The sequence below is a fragment of the Benincasa hispida genome, chromosome 9 (genome assembly GCF_009727055.1).
Source record: "Benincasa hispida cultivar B227 chromosome 9, ASM972705v1, whole genome shotgun sequence".
NCBI lineage: Eukaryota > Viridiplantae > Streptophyta > Magnoliopsida > Cucurbitales > Cucurbitaceae > Benincasa > Benincasa hispida.
In genome coordinates, this window is record NC_052357.1 from 55,472,069 (window position 1) to 55,494,754 (window position 22,686).

The 22,686-nt window shown below is 32.7% G+C and overlaps 1 protein-coding gene across 1 annotated transcript; it reads left to right on the forward strand.

The window, feature by feature from the left end:
• The first annotated feature begins 335 nt into the window (after positions 1–335).
• LOC120086063 (ubiquitin carboxyl-terminal hydrolase 14) lies at positions 336–16,627 on the forward strand. Its single transcript, XM_039042489.1, has 19 exons — positions 336–687; positions 1,582–1,753; positions 5,803–5,915; positions 6,083–6,419; positions 7,502–7,596; positions 9,105–9,238; positions 9,320–9,376; positions 9,463–9,540; positions 9,686–9,740; positions 10,120–10,200; positions 12,918–13,116; positions 13,187–13,244; positions 13,322–13,444; positions 13,561–13,649; positions 13,742–13,831; positions 14,610–14,780; positions 14,944–15,059; positions 15,201–15,339; positions 16,104–16,627. Exons 1-19 carry the CDS (start codon positions 580–582, stop codon positions 16,280–16,282), a joined length of 2,394 nt encoding a protein of 797 aa, XP_038898417.1. The 5' UTR covers positions 336–579; the 3' UTR covers positions 16,283–16,627.
• The last annotated feature ends 6,059 nt before the right edge of the window (positions 16,628–22,686 follow it).

Here is a 22,686-nt window from a genome sequence, read left to right on the forward strand (position 1 = left end):
TTAAAAATGAAATTAAAATGAAAACGAAAGAGCTAAAATGATCACCTTTTAAAAATATAGGAAACAAAATGAATCAATGTTAAAAGCATACAAACTAAATTAATTTAAACCAAAAATATAAAGACCTATTTTGTTAATCTAATATTTGAAGAAATTTACAATCGTGTATCAACCTCAATGTTGGAATATAGACTATTTAAATGAATTTATTTATGATAATTTAGAAGTTTAAAGGATGAAATCTAAGCGTAAATTGATACCATCATTAATCACATATTTTAATGGATAAATTGATTATATTTTAACCATTTTCCTTTTTCGTGCTTGCATTGCGTATACCCGTCTCCCCGACTCAATTAGTAGAATAAGAAACGAAAACGAGGAGACAGAGAAAATGGAAAAATCGCGCTGTATATAAAAAGCTTTGTTTGTTCCTCATCATTTCCACTGAGTACTCGCAGAGAGAGCAAGAGCCTATTCAGTTGCTTTCCTTCAGCTTAGGGCAAAGCGAAACGAATATATTCTCTTCCTCTTCTTTCCTTCTCTCAATCCTCCATATCTACTTCGCGCTTCCTTCAAATGACGGACCCCATGGACTTGCTTCGATCTAATCTCTCCCGTGTTCGTATTCCGGAGCCTACCAATCGCATCTACAAGCAGGAATGCTGCTTGTCCTTCGACACTCCGGTATTATCTTCTCCCTTGTTGTGTGTTCTGCCGTAATTTCTATTGTGATTCCTTCACTTTGTGCTGGAATTCTGATGTTCACTAGTTACAAGCTTTTTAATCGCTGAGTGTTTGCTTGAGAACTGTTTTTGTCAGAAATGAATGAATGTCAAGGAAGTAGCGAGTCTTTGTTTGGTCTTTGCGCTTATGTGGATGGTTATTTCCTCTGAACATTTGGATTGCGAGTGTTAATTCGTAGAACCTCTATTTTTTAATGGCCACATCGTCGTCATGTTATATTCATTTCAAGCGGCCAGGTATTATTCTCTGCCTGTGGTTGCGTTTATTTTCTTTGTAATTATTGATTGTTTGGAGATAGGTCCAGCAGTGTAATTTAGTCATACAGTGAGTGAAAGATACTTTAGTTTCAGCGATGTACTATTATACATATATGTAGTTCATTTCTTCACTTGGACAAGAGAAAAAAAACCGTGATCAAATTAATGAAATATGGTTAGATTTTGGTCTGTAGTAAGACATTGAGAATGTCAATGGTTGTATCAGTATGAACTGAACTACATTACAAGTAGGCCTGCAAAATACGCAGCTAAAATTCAAGAACATGTTCAACCTAACATTATTTCATAGTTTTCCTAGCTTGAGTAGAAAAACATGATATGCGGATCATCAAGGAATATCAATGAAATTCAAATTCCATGTGTATGAAAATGTTGGATCAGTAACATTCACCTTGGTAACCTCCTGGGCTCTTTATGCCTTTATCTGCATATTGTTTGTCCAAAAGCAACAACATTCGTTCCGTACATTTTTATGATGTCAGCCACTTTTTTTAATCTTTGGAAGCTGTTCTTCTATGACGCTGTCTGATGATGTTTGTTTTCTTTTGAGTTTCAGAGGTCAGAAGGTGGTTTGTTCATTGATTTGAATACATTTCTAGCATTTGGGAAGGATTTTGTAGGTTGGAACTATGAGAGGACTGGAAATCCTGTGTATTTACACATAAAGCAAAGAAAGAAGTTGGTTCCTGAAGACAGGCCTTCAAAGAAACCTACTCTCTTAGCTATAGGTATTTTTACCACTATGTTGATACATCTTCATTTAATCTGTCTTTAACTGGCCACTTTTCTTATGTGATTGGGGTACATGCCCAATTTTATTGCTTTTTGTATTTTTCTTTTTTCCTCCCAATAAGTTCTTGGTCCCAATAGCATCATTGGTACTCTTATATATATATATATATATATATATAGATAGATAGATAGATAGATAGATAATATTTTTATCAGAGAGAACATCTCATTGATTGTATGAAAAATACAAAAAGTGACCAAAGGCCGAATTCTAGGAACTTATATCGCAACTACTCCAAGAGAGATTTTGAAATATGGATCATTACAAAATTGTTTGTCTAGTATACCAAGACGTATAATGAAGTTCAACTAGTGCTTAAATTTCTTCCCTAACTTATAGATATCTCCAAGAGAATCATGTTATTTCCATTCAAACTTAGCTCCCATAGCAAGGAATTTTTTGAGAACTTTCTCCATATATATTTAGATACGGAGACATAGTATTTTTCGATATATATACACACACACACACACATATTATATAGATAGATAGATAATATTTTTGTCAGAGAGAACATCTCATTGATTGTATGAAAAATACAAAAAAGTGCCAAAGGCCGAATTCTAGGAACTTATATTCGCAACTACTCCAAGAGAGATTTTGAATATGGATCATTAACAAAATTGTTTGTCTAGTATACCAAGACGATAATAGAAGTTCAACTAGTGCTTAATTTTCTTCCCTAACTTTAGATATCTCCAAGAGAATCATGTTATTTCCATTCAAACTTAGCTCCCATAGGCAAGGAATTTTTTGAGAACCTTTCTCCATATAATTTAGAATAGCGGAGACAATAGTATTTTCGATATATAGACACACACACACACATATATATAGATAGATAGATAATATTTTTGTCAGAGAGAACATCTCATTGATTGTATGAAAAATACAAAAAGTGGCCAAAGGTCGAATTCTAGGAACTTAAATTGCAACTACTCCAAGAGAGATTTTGAAATATGGATCATTACAAAATTGTTTGTCTAGTATACCAAAATGATAATAGATTAGCTAGTGCTCAAATTTCTTCCCTAACTTTAGATATCTCCAAGAGAATCATGTTATTTCCATTCAAACTTAGCTCCCATAGCAAGGATTTGCCAACATTCATTTAGATAATCCTCGACTATTGTTTTTTTTTTCTTATGGAGTATACCTGTCTTGAAACTAAAATGAATGCGGATGAAGATGAACAAAGAGATCATGGTTCCCTTAACTATTTTCTTAAAAAGTTTAATTTAATTTTTTTGTTAAACAAAAAGACCCAGCATGTTGAGTGCCTACAACTTTTCTTTTCAAAAAAACTTGGGAGTCTTATGCCACCATACAATTCTTGTTGATTTCCAACTGGAGACAAACTTTGCCTTCAAACGTGAAAGAGAGGCTTGAAAGAGTTTTTTGGAATTGTCAAGCATTTTTATTTTATTATAATCATTATTTCTAATCTGTAATTTCAGTTGGTTATCTTTAAACTCTTGCTCAGCTAGACCTCTGATTCCGATTGTCATCAATCGTCACTGTAAGTGCACAGTGAAACTGGTTCTCAGAAGCCTCGTTATCTTCCCAAGGTTTTAACGTCCATCACCATTATAAGTTTGGAGATGTTTTTCCAATGGCTCTGATAAATATTTTACTTCATACATGTAAACCAGGCAAGGCTGTTCCTTGTCATGGATGCTTTTTATCATATTTGCACTGCAAACTCTCATTCAAGTGGATTTTTTTTGGAAACAAATATTTCATTGATAAAATGAAATATTACCAAATGTACAAAGGTTCCTATTAAAGAGATTGCAAAAAAGCTCGCCAGTTAGCTTAGTGGTGAAAAAAAAGGAAAATTGCCCTAGGCCCTAGCCATTTAACCAAAAGAAGCTCATAACGTTTTTGAATTTTCCCAACCTTGAACCACCTCTGTTCCATGATCATTAAAGTCTTACTGATTAAACTAGGTGGCTTCCTTCTCCCTTTATGTTGGATTTCAAAAAGATATTTCAAATTTCTTTCTAGTATGTTGACACTGACTGGAAATTGCCATAACGATTTAAACAAGGAAGCTTCTTAACGTTTTTGAAATTTCCCAACCTAGAACCACCTTTGTTCCTAGGTTACTTGATTAAACTAATTGGTTCCCTTCTCCCTCTTTGTTGGATTTCAACAAGATGTTTCAAATTTCTAGTGTACTGACACTGTTGTGGGTATTTGAAGATAGATAGGAGCTAAGTGGGGATAAATGTTGGAAATTAATTAGCCAATGCCATTTTTTCTAATCTAGAATGCAAGAACCCTTCTGATTCAACAATTATTATGTCCTTTAAAAAATGAATAACTTGGATCATGTATTGTAGAGGTTTCATTCACACACGCCATTTGGGGTAGGTTTTATAAAAAGACTTCTGGTATGTGTCTTATCAGAATAGATCCTGCTACTCGGAGATATCACCCTCCATTTTGGGACAAGGGATGGATCTTGTGGTGTGCAATTATTTTTGCTATTTTATGGAACATCGCGCATAAAATAGCAATCCCTAACAACATTTTAAGTGAGCTTGAAAGGTGTGCTATAATGCCAATTGTGAGTTTTTCTTTGGGTGTCCATTTTTTAGAATTTTTGTAACTATTCTTTACAATTGGAGCCCTTTGTATTCTTTATATTTGTCTAAATGGAGGATGTTTTTTTGATGAGAAAGATAGAATAATCCATGGCAACAAATTGATGTAAAATCTATGAAAAATTACACTTTTGGTCTTTGAGGTTTGGGATAGCAAATTACATCAAATAACACATTTTTAATAAAAAATATTTATAATATCTTTTCCATGGTTTTCCTCTTTCTTCTTTCTCCCTCTACCCATCCATGGCTACCATTGCCTCCACTTGTTTCTTTTCCTTTCTTTACTTCCTCCTCTTTCCTTTCCTTCCTTTCTTCTTCTTCTATTTCTCCTTTTCTCCCAAGTTTAATACATCATGGGTAGAAAAGAGAGAAAATTAATTAAAAATACTATATATATATATATATATATATATATTTAAAAAAAAATGTTTCTTTTAGTAAAAAAGTGTCACGTCATCTTTTCATTAGTTGATTGACAGAAAACTGATAGTAGGGTCTAAAATGCTACTGAACCCAAACCTTGGGGGTTAACAAGTTGTGTTTGAAAACTCAAGGACCAAAAAAGTGCATTTTCCTCTAAAATCTACCTTTTGTGAAGGAAGCAATGGTGAGTATGAAAATAAGTCTCCATAAATAATAACAGGATAGAAAGAAGATTATTTTCTGTTAAGAAAAAGAATGCAATATTGTGCTATAATCCCCATTCACTAGGCTATCAATTGAGTTTTCTTACTGATGGAAACCTTCATATGGTATTAGTATCTTTGAGATTTCCAATTTATTTGACTCTACATGCTGTAGGATCTAGTGAGGGTGCTGTGCAATTAGTGCAGGTTACGTAGGGCTTGGCCACTCTTGGTATAAGGAGGAACAATGCATTATAATTTTTGCTACAGGAACCCTTTGCACCTCCCATTTCCAGTTGTTGTTCCATCATTCTATTACTCTTTACTGTATTAATGTCTTCTTTTTTCTTTACAAATAGAGTTAACATATTTTACAAGATAATTGTTTCCCATTTGTGTAAGTGTTCCAGTGTAGAATAACTTTAATTAGTGTCTTTGCTTACTTATTTGATTAATTATGTTATAATTGGTATAAAGGAACTGTAATCTTCACAGTCCAAGCTTCCAAAATTTATGGTTGCGGAACCTATTTTGTTAAGAAATTGAATCAATTTATTTTAGCATTCTGCTCTCTTCAGTTAATACCAAAGTTTTGTTCTATTGAATAGTAATGTGGATAAAGTGCTTTTACTGAAATAACATTCACTACGACACCACCTAGAATGCATATTATGAAACTTCCAAATAACGTCTAATTATGGAACATCTATTCTATCCTTGTGATCCTTATTATTATTTTTCTCCAGGAGTTGATGGTGGGTTTGATAACAATGAACCTGAATATGATGAAACTTATAATATAGTGATACTGCCTAATTATGCAACTCTTCCATTTCCTTCTGTGGAGCTGCCAGAGAAGGTGAAAGTCCTTCCCCCACCCCCATCTCTAATCTAAAGCAGAAAACTTTTTTTAATATATATATATGTCTGTCTGTCTGTATGTATGTATATATGTAAATGTATATGTATATGTACACACACACATTATACATAGATTTTAAACCCAGGGTTATGCTATAATTGCAGGTAAGGTTGGCAGTTGATGCTGTCTTATTGGCCGAGGGCGCTGAGAGAAAAGAGCAACTTGCAGCATGGACAGCTGATAAGAAGCAGATCAGTTCATATGCAATGAATCTGCAGCAGATTGACAATGGTGTTATAGTTCCTCCTTCTGGATGGAAGTGTTCTAAATGTGATAAAACTGAGAATCTGTGGCTCAATTTAACTGATGGAATGATCCTTTGTGGGAGAAGAAATTGGGATGGAACAGGAGGTAACAACCATGCTGTTGAGCACTACAAAGAGACGGGCTATCCTCTTGCTGTTAAGCTAGGGACGATCACAGCTGACCTTGAAGCAGCAGGTAATGTTTTGCTTGATAAAGTTGACAATGTCACTTTATAAGTATTCATCTTGATTGATTCACTTACTTTTTATTAAAGATGAATTCATTCAAAAAAAAAAAAAAAATGGAAGGCTACTAAATGGTGAGAAGAACCATGCAAGGATAAAAGATTTCCTATATCTGGCCTTACAAATTTTACCCAAGTTACTATGCTTAACTGGGCAATAGCCAGAGTTGTGAAATTATATACTAATGAGGTTATGATCAAACTAGGATGGCCATCTACTTAGGATATTAGATATCATGCAAACTTGTTGGGACCAAATATTGCAGGGTTAACCATTTGTCCTGTAAGATTTAGTTGAGGCATATGGCCTATTGGCTTTTGGGGTTTCGCCTATTTCATTTTTCATTAATCAATGAAATGTTTCTTATCTGCAAAAAAAAAAAAAAAAAAAAGGAAAAAGAAAAAAATTAGCAGAGGCATATAAGCTACCTTTTTCCCACCTATAACTATAAGTATACTTTAAAAATTGTTTTGGGGATATAAAGTAAGGGTAGCATTACAAATAGAGTGAAAAATAACTTTCTTTGTGTGGGAAACGGAGAAGCAGAGGGCAGATGAGATGGGATATAGTTTCCAAGTCCTTTGATTGTGGAGATTTGAGACTTGGTGAAGTAAGGAATGTGATTAAAGCCTGTTAAGAAAATAGTATTGAAGATTCTCAAGGAAACAAATGAGTTGCACCATAAGATGGTGGCTTGTATTTTGGGAAGGATTAACGTAGATGGACTACATAACACAAGAAAGCAGGCCATGCATTGAATGGAGCCCTTGGTGAAACATTTTGAATTTTTATTTCTATTTTTGCAATATGCAGAATCTTTTATTCGTGTTGTTAATGGTAGTAAGCCTCCTTTGGTAACAGTATTTAGGATTGTTTCCCTTGGTTCTTTGCCAAAGCAATTTACATCCGTTTTTCCTATGATTGGAATTTTTGGAAGCAAGTAGTTTTGTTACTTTGCCCTCTTTTGGTCTTTTATCACAGCCGACACATGTTTTAATTTTAATAATGGGTAATGTTTTTGTGGCAGCTCAGATGTTTACTCTTATCCAGAGGATGATAGTGTCTTGGACCCAATTCTAGGACAACATCTTGCCTTCTTTGGCATCGACTTTTCATCCTTACAGAAGGTTAGATATTCACAGAATGCTTGAAGAGCTTGTTTACATTTTTCCAGGGAGCTTATATGTGGCAAAAGATGAAAACTGGATATTTTTAGTTTGGATTGAAAGTTATTTGTTGTGGTGTACTGTAAGCTAGACTTGCAGTGCATATCTTCATCTTATGATGTGGTTGTTTATCTGCAATTTGCAACATCTTATGATGTCGTTGTTTATCTGCAATTTGCAACGGATCCACAATCTTTTTAGGATAGGAATTATATAATGGTTTTGCTTTAGACTTTGCACCTTGTTATGGCTAATATCTCGTTATCAATTTTCCATCTTTTTATTCTTTTGCTATTTGAAGTGAGGTAAATCTTAATTTGTGATATGGATATCTAATGCCATTGCGTAATATAAGTGTTTTGTTTTATTTTGTTATTTTTTTTTAAAATGAGAAAAGTAAGAAATGATTTCATTGATCAAATGAAATTATAAGGGCAAGGATTGCCATGAAGATTACATGAAACCGCTCCACTGTGATGTAAGAGATGTAAGATTGTATCCCAAAAGAATGTGTTAAATTTACACCAAGAGAATCCTATGTATGTGAGGTGTCAAAAAAGGAGGAGAAATCTGTCACTTTGTCATGGAAGATGCGCCGATTTCTTCCGAGCTAGATAAGCCAAAAGAAGCTTTAACAAAGTAGTTCCATATGATCTCTTTTTCCTGTTTGAAAGGGTGAATCGTCAGGAGAAGGATAAGAGGAACATTGGGAAACACCATTTGGTATTTGAAGGCCCCCAGTAACTTGGACCAAAAAGCATGAGTATATTCACAGGTGTTTTATACTGGTAACATCTCTGAAGATAATAGAATAAGCATCCAAAGAGCATGACAAGGACATCAGAGGACAAGTGACAAGTGGGGAAGGTTAGGGTTCTCATAGCAAGAGAGGACTAAGGTCCAAGAGCTTTGATTTTGCAGAATGTGGAATAGTATGATCATGGTAGGAGATTTTTGGGTCTCCCCAAATCGGCATTGTTAGTGGGAGTCAGATTGATTGCCCTAGTCACTATTTATTTTAATTTTTAGGATTTGGCTTGTGGATGGCCACCCTCCCAGATTAAAACAGTCTCAAAATGTGTAGGAAACAAAAATTTGGTGAAGGGTAGGAATTGAATGATCTTCAATGAATTACAACATTATCCTTCCTCTACTTTGACATACCCTCTATCCCTGTCTGGCTCTGCCGTTGTGGTGATCACAACAATCCCATTGCGCCTTTAACGTTAATGTTTGTTTATATATCTTGGTATATATTTTGTTTTTTTTGTTTGTTTCTTCTTTTAATTGGAGCAGGATGGACATTGTTTGAAGGGATTTGACTAGCTATTTGTTGTGAACAGTTAAACCTTGAAAAACGTTTTAATACTTTCTTAAAAATTGAAATAACACTTATAGGTTGACTTTCCGATCTTGCGTCTCTTTTTTATGTCAATCTTGTTGAAAGTAGCTTCCATTTTCCTTTTCAGACTGAAATGACCACTGCTGAAAGAGAACTTGACCAAAACACTAATTTTGATTGGAATCGGATACAAGAAAGTGGGCAGGAAGTTGAACCAGTTTTTGGACCAGGTTACACTGGGCTTGTTAATTTAGGAAACAGGTATCAATATAGTGTTTGACTGTTAATTAAATTTGGGTATCTAAACTTTTTCTTGCCTCTCAAATATGTTTATTCTTGCAGCTGCTACCTGGCAGCGACAATGCAAGTTGTATTTTCAACGCATCTATTCTGTGAAAGGTTCTTGTAATATCTATATGGTTTTATTACAGCGAACTGTCTTGTATGTTCTTTCAAAATTTACTTTTCTTCGGGTATGCTTTCAGATACTACACGAAACAAAGTTTAAAATCAGCTTTTGACACTGCACCTGCAGATCCAACTGTCGATCTTAACATGCAACTGTAAGTGGCTAGGAAATTTTAAAGCTTTTATAATTTCCTATAATTTTTCTTCGCTCTTTTCTTCCTTTTTTTATTGGGGGGGGGGGGGGGGAGATGGGGTTCGATTGATGGTGTATTTACACCAGTTACGTTTTTGGTCTTACAGAACAAAGCTGGCACATGGTTTGCTATCCGGAAAATATTCAATTCCTTCATCAGATGTAAGTTGCTAAAGACAAACAAGCCCTCTATATCAATTATTTCTGCTATTAGTTGTTTTGCGTTCTCTGATCTGTCCTCCAGAAATTTGAAAAGTTGAATTCTTCTTCCTCAGCAATAAATGCAGTGAGTTTTGGACAAACTGTGTCTTTTTTTTGTTCTAAAGACCTGAAATTGGATAATGGAATTGCTATTTTGCTTCCAATACCTTGGAATTATAAACGTTTCTTTGTTTTGCATGTTGTTCTTGAGCTCAAGTAATCAGGCATTCTTTGTTCATTAGCAATTTCTGTTCTTGTACTGCCGGGTCGAACTATTGGACATATTTGTGAAGCTCTTCTTGTTTGTCTTTCTGTTGCCATTTACGTGCATCAACCTTAGAAACAGGAAGGCATACCCCCTCGAATGTTCAAAGCAGTTATTGCCGCGAGCCATCCTGAATTTTCTACGATGAGACAGCAGGTATGTTCGGATTGTAAGTTTCTTATTTATGCAAAATGCTCGTTTAATAGAAAATATTGTTTTGCTCTATTTGAATTTCCAAATAGTGTATTTTGGATTTGGGTCAATAGATGTGATTGCACTTGTTTGAAACAAAAAGGTTGAGTAGATGCAACACATAAAACATAAACATTACCTTCCGAAATGGGCCCACCACCCTCCAAGCTGGCAACAAATTTTCTACCTCAGCCAATAAAACTAATATACTATTTGCTGGTTCTGATACAGAACGATATCTATCTAGCCCTACCAAAGATCTGGATTTTACCAAACATCCTCTTGATATGACTGTCTTTGGAGAGAACTAGATGAATCCAATCAACTGTCATTATACTTTTTTCCTCCCCTCCCAACGGACTTTTCTAGCCACACCATCCCTTTGCCAACTGATGACAATCAAATTGCTGCTTCACAGGCTATTGACTCACTACAATCGTTCCCCCATTCTTTTACACAGCTGCAGCTCATAGCCTCACCTTCCTTGCCTTTCAGCCTTTGAGATTTAGCTTCCTTATTGACTAAACATGGCCTTCGTGTTATGGCAATTTCAACCATCCCTCCTCCCTCTAGAACCAAGAAATCGCAAACTACTGCTGGCAAAAAGCCAAAGCTTTAGAGAGAAATATACACATCGATCCACTATGACAAATCAACCACCTTGGCTACTCAGGAGGGTGCATCATATCACCAATGAAGTTCCTAACTTGGAACGTAAGGAGCCTCAATTCTTGGAGGAATGATACCTTGGTTTTTCAGCACAACTCTGCCATTGTTCTCCTACGTGAATCACCACTGTCAACAGGGGATTCCTTTTTGATCAATTCTATATGGAGCTCTTCTTGCATTGGACATCTTGGTTCCATTGTTGGTGGGTCACCCTTTTGGTGGTGCAAAGAAGAAGATTTGGTTGGCTCTGGTGCGTGCTCCCCACAAGAGGAATAGGAGGCTTTTTCGTGACTCTTCTCTTTTGTTTGTTTTATGGAGTTTGTTTGTCTACTGTATTTTCATGGTGCAAAACAAATCACCCTTTCTCTCATATTAGCTTATCCTTTTTAGTTGGTAATTGGCCATCTCTTTTGTAATTGCCTTTAGGTGTTTGGGAGTTCTCCCCTAATTTCATTCATCAATGAAATATTTCTATTACCAAAAAAGCATAAAACATAAACATATACAATCCAGTGTCCATGTTCGACATGTACCCCACACATGTCCGATAGGTTGTTGGTGATTGTTGGTGCTAGTGGGCTACCAATAAGGAAATAGAAATCCAAGGGAAAGGGGAGGAAGAAAGGGAGTTGGAGGAGAAGGGAAGAGGAAAAAAATGTCGTTGATGGTCACAGCGGTTGGGCATTGACCATCACAATGGTCGTCACGACCACTAGCTGGCGGTGGTTGTGGTAGTCACCGACAACCACTGATAAGAGGTAGGAGGTAGAAATTAGGATGGGTGCAACCATCTATTGTATAGCTTCCTGCTGCACCCAATTAAAAACTATCACGTGGCAGTTTACCTTTTTTTTTAATAATTATTTTTTTGTGTAGGAAAATGGTGAGCATGGACTTTGGTGCAGCCTTGCTCTTTTCTCAAACCCATGACATTCATTAGGAAAAAAAAAGCCTATTCTAAACCCATATGTTTGGTTTCTTAATCCTTGTAAATTTATTCAAAGTGCCCAAATATGGGCTTGGCTTCAAAACCCATGGGCCAAACACTCCCCTAAGGTTTCTTGAGTTGAGGTAGTATTACTCAACATGTCGAGGAAGGAGAACCCTGTTGTACATGGAGTGGAGGTGGCAAACTCTTTAAGTGAGCTAACTTTGAAAGAAAGTTCTAGTTTAATATGGAATGATTGCAAAAACATTGGAGATTATTTTAGAGAAGAAGCAGTACTTCTGTTCGGAATGATAGAGGGGAGAATGAATGAGGTATTTGTGAGTCAATATTTGCTTGGGACTGTACCTTGATACCAACAAGGTTGGTTGATATTGAAGAAGCTCCAAAGGGAGTGTTTGTGGGGGCATATTTGCATTATTAGTCCTTTGTGAATGAGATGTTTTTGAAATGTTGGAACGAAGAAGAGCTGGATAGGCTTTGTAGAAGGGAACAGTCGGAAGATTAATAATTGCAAGGAACTCTTGGGTAAAGGTGAAAAGGTGTGATGAGGCTCGCCTGTCGCCATGGTGGAAATGCAATGACTCCTTTGCAAGGAATAAGTCTGTTAATGTATTGCATTAGACCTTTGGAACTTGGAGATCAGGATTACATTTCATTAGTCTGTTGCAAAAGCCTCAACCTATATTGGGTGACCTTCAGGGTCGACTCCATGTTGGAAGAAATAAGTACCACTACTGGCTATTCATTTATGTTTTTATTATCAAATATCATGTCTTCCAGTTTGTTCTTGTTCAGTTATGTTGCTTTCTTACGTTATAATATCTTAAAGTTTTCTTTCGACTATTTCAATGCATTGTATCCACTTATACTGGAGCCCAGAGACTCAGATGATTAACTTTTCAGGCTTTGACCGTCAAAGATGTTTTCTAAAACCACGGTCTGTGCTGGATGGCCACGGAAATAATTGTTTTTGTTGAGAATACCATTCCATTTCAGATGTATCTAGTTTTGTACACAAAATCCGCTAGTCTATTTTACACAAAAGTGAATGAATTTTTTACAGGATGCCTTGGAATTTTTCCTGCATTTTCTTGACCAAGTTGAGCGACAGAATTCTGGGAGTTCTGAAAGTGATCCTGCAAGAAGCTTCAAATTTGGCATTGAGGATCGTATTGTGTGTTCCTCTGGAAAAGTTGCTTATAACAGACGGGATGATTATATTCTCTCATTGAACATCCCATTACATGAAGCTACTAATAAAGGTAAGATGGTTTAACTATTATTTCTTTATAGCGATCTATCATGAAATGACACCATTGTTTGAAACCTCAGATGAAGTTGAAGCCTTCCAAAAGCTCAAGACACAAAAGATCTCAGTAGGGAAGGAACTGTAAGTGGGAGTCTTCTTGTGCATGTTCTTACCATTTCACATTGATAGTTTGTTGCTAAGAATAATGTGTTTAACAGAGGCACTGATGAAATTGTCCGGCCTAGAGTACCTCTAGAGGCATGCCTTGCAAGCTTTTCATCTCCCGAGGAGATTCATGATTTTTACAGCACTGCCTTGCAAACTAAGACTACAGCAACGAAGTAAGCATTCATTTTTCTAGGAATGTGACGAAATAATTTTTCCTGGCATAATTAAGTGAAGTGTTGCCATTAGCAAAAGTGAGTATTTTCATCTTCCCTGCTCTATAACTCTACAGGACAACAAGATTAACTTCCTTCCCAGACTACCTGGTCTTGCATATGCGCAAATTTATTATGGGGGAGGGCTGGGTGCCCAAAAAACTAGGTATTTCTCTGCAACTTTCTTGATTTTCTTGTTCTCCCTTATGTGATCTTTCTGTTTCTTATGTTTTAACCTTCTCATGTTGCTTGACTTAGATGTCTATATTGATGTCCCTGACATCATTGATCTCGGTCAATTGCGTAGTAAAGGACCTCAGGCTGGGGAAGAGCTTTTGCCCGAGGCTGGTAGGTGGATTCTTCTTGGTCTTTCAGTCAGCACTCATATTACATAAATTTACTGTTTATGTCATATTTGTATAATTTATTGGAATTATGTTTCAGTTATTTTCAATTAACATAGATTGTGCATGCAAGCATTTGTGTATCTGCCTCTTGTGTAGGAACACTTACAAGTTTTAATATTTCAAACATGTTTAGCACAGTCATTTCACGAGGCACATGATTGGAAGGGTTTTGTTTTCCTACTTATATATCTATGCAACGTGTAACTGGGGAAATGAGCAAAGATACATGTTTTGGTATAGATAATGAATAAATAGTATCAGGATAGTTTTTTTTATTGATACTCGCAAATATCCTGTCTTGAAGAAATTTGAAAAATAGAAAACCATGCACCACAATTAAGAGGGGAAGAAAAGAAAGAATGAAAATAAATTAATAGAAAAGACTATCAATAAGATGACAAAAATAATTTAAAAAATAAGGAATAACAGTGCTCATGAAGATGTGTGGATAAAGGAGCTTTTTGCGTGGATGACTATAAAATTGTATATCTGTAGCTTACCTATCAATGTAATTTTCAATCTATAGAAATATGGATTGTAATCTAAATGTAGGTTTTGATCTTTGTCTCTATCTTGTCAATCTTCTAATTTATGGAATATAATGTTGCAACGACTGCATCTTCTTAAGAACACAAGCTCTCAAATTTTCTGGGCTTCTATATCGATAACTTTACGTGATATAATGTGTATTTGTGCCCACTTTTTGTAATTATTGTCAGGTCCTGAGGATGGGTTTCAGTCAAATATACCTTCAGCCAACGATGATATTGTTGCTCAACTTGTGTCAATGGGATTTAACCATCTTCACTGTCAAAAAGCTGCCATTAATACCTCAAACGCTGGAGTTGAAGAGGCTATGAATTGGTTACTTTCTCACATGGATGATCCAGGTATTCAAATAATATTGTCCTTGTGTACATCAGATTCTTCTCCTTGTGTTTCTATTTCATTTATGTCCTTGTGGAACATTACATACTCAGTTTTGATTGTTTCAGCAATTATGTTTTAAGGTGTTATTTGTAAATATTCGCCATTCATGTATTTTTCTGGTAGATATAAATGATCCGATCTCCGACAAGGCAGATTTTGTTGTTGACCAAACAAAAGTTGACACGTTGCTTCAATTTGGTTTTCAAGAAGCCATTGCTAAGAAAGCACTAAAGGCATCTGTAAGCGCTGCTTCTTTACTTCACAAGTCACACAGAAATAGAACCTCTAAAAGAGGGTGAAGAGAATAGGAAAGAAAACAACTAAAAAGAAACATTTAGGTCATGTATGGGTTTTGATTCTCCCTGCATCTTTGATTGTAGGGTGGTGACATTGAGAAAGCGACAGATTGGATATTTAACAATCCTGAAGCTTCTATATCATCAGAATCAGACTATTTGGACGCCACTACATCAAGCATACCAACTAATCCCAATGCTGAGCTACCTGACGGTGGAGAGAGTCAGTTTCTTACTCTTGATAATTATTTTTGTGTCACCTGATCATATTCTTGGTTTCTATGAACCTTTCTATATCTCACTATCCATCTTTTAACCATTTCAAATTATTAAAACATTCTACAGAACAAAAAATCTGATGCCACATTTGTATGAATGTGATGATGGTCGATATTCTAAGTTAGATTTGAACATAATAGAAGGAAAATCATATACATATTTACTTTATAAGTTAATTCTGAGAAACGTGTTGTTCTTAGTGGAAAAGAGAGATTAGAGAATAGGAAATTTAAATCAATTATTAAAAAAATCTAATTTATTTTCATAAAATTTTAAATGGCTTGTTTTTAGACCAAAGCTGTGTCGATGATTAAGGTATTGTGATGGTTTGAAATAGCCTGGACTTATATAAGTACCAATCCAAAAGTTTCTCCTTTTTCCTTGGAGATTTTACACTAGGTAACCCCATTACGTAGAAAATTTTGTTCTGTTGTGTGGAAAATTCTGAACAATATTTTATGCCACTTTATCACATACACCTATATGATGGTGAACGTTATATGGTAAAGGGAAATTCTTCCTTTATTCGGCGAGTTTCGGTTTTTGTTTCTAGGTCATTACATTATGCATGCCTTGCCGAGTACCCTTTTAACAACTTTACTTTCAATCAATTTTCTTATCGTTGGCCCAGTCCAATCTGTTGAATTTCTACTCAATATTTGATGCTCGACTAAAATCTTTGGAGTTCTGTTTTTTTTTTTTTTCCAGGATATAGGCTGATGGGAATAATAAGCCACATTGGGACTTCTACTCAATGCGGTCACTATGTTGCACACATCTTTAAAGATGGTAGATGGGTTATTTTCAATGACGACAAAGTTGGGGTTTCGGTCAACCCGCCCAAGGACATGGGATATTTGTATTTCTTTGAAAGGCTCAAAGAGTAGTTAACTGATATGGTCGTAAAAAGAACACAAGCTTTTGAGATTCACCCAAATATGGTAAGAACTGAGCCAGGGAGAAGGAAAAATCATTCACAGATTCACCAGCTTCGGTGCACTGATCGGATCGGTTATGGAAAAAAATTTGTGAAAAATGGTGGCTTGTTGGGACTTATTTCATTGCTGTAATGGATGTTATTCAATGTTGGTTGCCCCTGCCTCCCTTTTCTCCCACAGAAAATTTACTTATATACATTTGTTTCCATGGTTCTCCCTCTGTTTTTCCAAATTTGTGGAAAAAAAAATTAGGAAGAGTTGAATATAACCTAAAGTCAAATACTGATTCCACAATTTTTTTTTTTTTTTTTTTTTTTTTTTTTTTTAAAAAAAAAAGCCCAAGTACAACTCATACTGAATGTTATTTGTCAATTTTTAATAATTGGCATGATGGAAACAGCAAGAATCTTGAAGGCTATATTTGGATTGATTTTTTAAATGTTTAAAAAAGTATTTTTAGGTGAAAAGAGACGGTTTTAAGTTAAATATGCTCTGAATAACTCATTTGATTTTGCACTTATGATGACTTGTGGTTGTGTTTAAATCGTTCTTGGAAAATACTTTAATTTGGTTTTTTATTTTCTTTTTTATTTGATTTTTTTTAATGAAAAGTAGCAAAAAGTAAAATTTTATGGGAAGCTGGGTTTACACCATTTTTAGAGCGAGTTGGGGAGTTAAAATTCGAAAGTTGTAGATTTACACATTAAGAAAACATCTATGGTTTTTATAGAGATTCATAACTTATTAAAATATTTTTTTTTTCAAAAAAGGACATTTGTTTTTGTTATGTCTTTTTATTTTTCATTATAAGTTTACAATAATATAATTCAAATGGATGTATCAAATGGATGTATGTTATTGGTTGTATAAGTTCAAATTCAATTCTGGAAAATGGTAAGCATTCATTGTTAATTATCTTTAATCCTACTAAAGTGCGTGATTAAATTTTCGTTAAAGACAATTGGTATTGTTTAATAAAAGGAAAATTTTTATAAATAAAAAAAATTCAAAAAATATTTACATTTTATGGCAAAAAATTTCAAGTGTTTTTTTACTTTTGGAATTTTTTGCTAATGTAAATATTTTTAAATATTTTTTTATTTAAAAAGGTCCCTTTATAAAAGTAAAGTCATAATTTTTTTTGTAAATATTTGCTGCTATTTAAAAAATGATCAAATTAAATGTTAAGTTAGAGCATAACTTGACAAATGGTTTAACTAGTTATGATGTATCCTTCAAACAAACAAAATTCTAGTATGATTTTCCTTTTTAATAGAACTTTTAAATTAAACATCATTACCAAACAATCTATAAAATATAATAATAAAAATTGTTGTCAAATAAATTAGTTCTGAAGTTTGCAGCAACAAGAAATAGAGTATCATATATGAAGCACTTGTTTGAGAAATATTTTGAAAAACATTGGAGGATGTAGGCTTTACCAATCACTACCTAAAAATGAATGTTCAAAAAGAAAAAAGAAAAAAAAAGATTTTTTTTTTCTAATTTTAAATACTAAAAGTTATTAATAAGTAATAACATAATCATTGTTACGATATTTGTTTTGTTTTGTTCAGTGAAACTTACAAAAGAGAGAGAGAGAGAAAATGTCAAGTTGAAGAAATTTTGTTTCATCATTATTGAGGCAATTAAATTGGAAACAAACGGACCAACAACTTTCCACCAAACTGCTTTAGCCGCAGCCGACCATTTTAATTGCCGTACGAACCCCCTATTCTCTCTCTTTCTTTACCTAATTCTCTTCTCATCATTTATTATCATTACTTCCTTCGCCTACTCTCTCTCTCTCTTTCCTTCCCACTCGCAAGCTTCTAACAATTTCGACCGTTGAGTTAATTATTATAGTCTTTAAATTTTATAATCCTCAGCATTTCGATTTCGAATTATTCTAATCTAGATTATTATAAATGAAGGGAGAGGATAATTACAAGATAATAAATAGTTTAAATCCTATTTTAGTCTATAAATTTTGAAGCTCATTTTATTTTGGTCTCTATATTTTTAAAATTAACTATTATAGTTCTTAAATTTTTAAAAAGTGCTTAATTTTGTCTATGTTATTCAAATTTTGTTAACTCTTAAACAAAATGATGAAATGATTTGTATTTTTAGATAATTATATTGTCAAATAAGTTAGTCACACTAAAAAAATGTAGCGTTTCAATTTTGAATTAGTTGGTAAAGCGATTTTCTATAGAACTCAAAAGTAATTTTGCATTCAATATTTTGGTCGTTCATTATTTTGGCGCGTTGATTGTGGCATTTTACTTCATCTATTTTGATCAACACATGTTAGATGCAATTCATCAAATAATTTACAAAATCTATTTTCTAAAAGTTTAGGGACTTAAATGACGTTTTTGAAAGTTTATGGACTAAATTAGAATAAGATTCAAAGTTCAAAGACCAAAATAAAATTTAAACTTAGTAAATACTATAGATAATGAAAATTTCATATAGTTTTTTTACTAGCTAAGTGTGAGTTATAATAATTAAGTACTTCTATTATTATAACAGGAGACCCAAACATTGAAAAGACTATAATAGCTCACTTCAACCTAGATTAGTTGGGGTCCAAACACCCTCTTATATTCTTATTTAGATTTTATTTAAAAAAATATTGCGTGAAACTTATAATTGTATTAATTAAACTCTTACATTTTTTTAATAGACAGTATTATTATATAACAACCAGAGGGATTCCACAACCCAAGATTAAGGTATCAAAGTAAAAGAAGTACCTACAAAGACGCACAAAGCGAAAAAACATAACCAACAAAAATGACAAAATGAACAGTAACAAAACATCCAGAAGAACAAAAAACACCCCACAATTGTTACTTATAATTGTATTAATTAAAACTCTTACATTTGTTATAGTTTATATTTATTCATTGATGAAAATTTAGGGGTGAGTTAAATTATAAGTCTCTGGATTTTTATCCATACTAAATGTAATCACTTGATGTTTATCCATACAAAATATAATGACACAAGTATAAATTGATGATACTTACTAAAATTAAAGGTTTAAATTGATACAATTTTTAGTTCAGAATTTTAATTAATACAACTAGAGTACAAGCTTTCCTTTGTTTTTATTATTATTATTTTTTTATTTTTTTCAAATGAGCAGTTAACTTTGTTGGCCAAAAACTTTTACGGTTTACACATTTAGTCCACAAATTTTCGAAAAGTTTTAAATAGGTCCCTAAATTTTCAACTTTGTATCCGATAGGTCTACACTTTAAAATGTATCTAATAGATTCTTAAATTCTTAAATTTATGTTTATTAAGTTCCTAAACTTTAAAAAGTATATGATAGATACTTAAACTTCCAATTTTGTGCTCAATAGATCCTTAAATTTTTCAATTTTGTATCTAATATGTCATTGATCTATTCACCATAATTTTTTAAATTCACATATATCTACTAAATATAAAATATAAAATATAGGATTTTTATTAGATATAAAATTCAATTTTATATTTGATATATTAATTATTATTTTTTTTTAATTGAGTATATAAGAGATCTGTTAGATACAAAATTGAAAGTTTAGAGACTTGTTAGATACAAATTTAAAGGTAGGGATTTACTAAACACAATTAAAATTTCAAAAACCTATTAGACACAAATTGAAATATTCACGATCTATTAGACATAAAATAATCTAAATTTATATCTTATAGATCAATTGACTTTTTAAACATGTTTATGGTAAGAACTTTGTAGATACAAAAAGTTTAAAAACTTTTTATATACTTAAGAAAGAAGGACCAAAATAGATACAAACCGAAATATTCAAAGGGGTTACTATTGTAATTTAAACCTACATAATTGGACCAACATATGTCAACAATACACACTAAGTATATAGCTCATATCATGTTAAGCTATCTACTTCTTGGTTGAAGTTTTAAATCCTCACTTACATCCATTTGTTATACCAAGAAAACATGTTAATATACATTTTAAAAGTTGCATCATCAATTTATCAAATCATTAATAATGACATAATATTGATAGCCAAACTATTTCTTTTCAAGTTTACTAAAATAAATATTGGAAAAAATCACAAACTAAACCAAAACAAATAAACTTAGAATAAACAATTCATTATATATAGTGATTTGATATTATTTTCATGGCTCAACTTGACCTATAAGCTACAAGGTAACACCCAAAATCACTAAACTAGAGTTAAAAAGGAAAGTATTTAGGTCACCAAATTGTCCAATCACAATTTACCAAATAGTAAATTCTTATTGCTCATTTTCTTGAAATATTTTAATTCATTTTTCATGTGTGTGATAAAAGTAAAATGCATAGAGATGTGTGCATCTTGAGATGCACCTAAGTATTGCTTTAGTTAAAATGTACTTTAATACACTCGACTATTACTTTAAACTTTAATAGCGTCACTTCTAATTAGATTGACATGTAAATAATCAATCAACTCAATGTTCGTTCAAAATCCGACAACTCATTTAATGTTATTAGTTTTTTCTGTTTATCAAAATTAATGTTAGTTTGTATATATATAGGCTTCTAGTCATAGGTTTAGTCTTTTGCTTCTAAGTCTCAAAATTAATGTTGGTTTTAGGCTTCAAAAGTCTCACGACGTTCGATATAAACTATGGCATGGTCCACCTGAATTATTTTTAATAAAAGTAAAAAAAACTTTAATCTATCGAAAATATGTTTTAAAAGAAAATCTCAAATCGAATGATACAAAGAATTATTTATACAACTATTATAAAGAGATTAAACTACTTAAAATATACATGTATCATCGATCCAAACTCAATACTACTACTTTCGTAGCTTAAAACATTTTCAAATCACTAGAAAACTCTAAAAATAGATCACTAGATTTATTTTTTAGGTAATTGACTAAAAAACAGAGTTGACTTATAACTACATTTTATTAAATACTTAAAATTAATCAAAATTACCTGGTAATAGCTTCAAATGCTTGAAGTGGTTGTAACGTATTATTCTTTCCCTCGTTAGTTGACGCGCTTGTTGGAAAAAAAAAAAAAAGGAAAAAAATGCCCTCAATTTAAAAGAGAAAAAAACAAAAAAATTAAAAATCACTTTTCGTCCAAAAAATTTTTATAGAAAAAATCTCTTAATCCATGAATTTTTATTTTCAATCTTTTAACTTCTATACTTTCAAATTTTTAATGATTTAATCATTATACTTTCGTGATTATCGATTTAGTAATTATACTTTATAATTTTTCATTATAATTTAGTTAGAATATTAATAAACTAATTAAGTATAAAGATCAAGTTGTTACATAATCAAAATTAATGATTAAGTTTGATTAGATCTTTCACGATGAGAATTAAATTAGGTTTAAAATATCATTTTAGTCTCTTCAATTTCTTTTACTTTTAAATGTCCAATTCCAATGCTTGTACTTTCAATAAGTTTTAAATTAAATCCATATTACTTTTAATTTTTTATTAACATTTTCACTATAAATTTTGAAAACATATTCACATATTGTGTTTCTTTGAAAAAATTATTATAATTATTTAGTTTAGCTTCGATAAAAAATTGACTTCGAGAGACTAAATTAAAATTTATTAAAAATATAGAGATCAAAATTCAACATTTGAAAGTATGAGTACTAAAATTGAATAATTTTTAAAGTATAGAAACAAAAATAATATTTTAATCATTAAATTATTATAAAATTTAAAATATAAAAACTAAATTGTTACATTCTAAAGTTCAACGACCAAGTTATCATAAATCTGAAAGTATAAGGATTAAATTGTTACAAATAGCTGACAACTAAGGGCCCATTTAGTAACCATTTCGTTTTTTGTTTTTGTTTTTGAAAATTAAGCTTATAGACATTACTTCTACGCTCACTTCCATTGTTATCTGTTTTCCACCAATGATTTAAAAAATCTAGCCAAATTTTGAGAATTAAAACAAGTAATTTTCAAAAAATAATTTTTAAAATTTAGCTAAAAATTGTACTTACTAAGATGCAAATTATGATAAGAAATATGGATGAAGTAAGTTTAATTTAAAAAAAAATAAAAAAGCAAATGATTATCTAATGGACCTACGTCTTAGTAAAATGATCTTAAACGATGAAAAATGGACTCGTGCAACTCACGCCATCCGAAGAGCGCGTGGGATAATTATTCCAAATAATTCCATCTCATCGGAAATAAGAAATATTACAACTCAGAGCAGCACGGATTCGTAATAATTGCACGAACGGCCCTTTGGGCTGTCAATACGCATTCTCCGTGCGCCACGTGTCCACCTCCGCACGGACATCAAAACCAAATTCCGTCGTAT

Coding starts and splice junctions, on each gene's coding strand:
- LOC120086063 (XM_039042489.1), top strand. CDS start 580: ATGACGGACCCCATGGACTTGCTTCGATCTAATCTCTCCCGTGTTCGT. Junction 13,245..13,321: donor ATCTCAGTAGGGAAGGAACT/GTAAGTGGGAGT, acceptor TGTGTTTAACAG/AGGCACTGATGAAATTGTCC. Junction 13,445..13,560: donor ACTAAGACTACAGCAACGAA/GTAAGCATTCAT, acceptor ATAACTCTACAG/GACAACAAGATTAACTTCCT.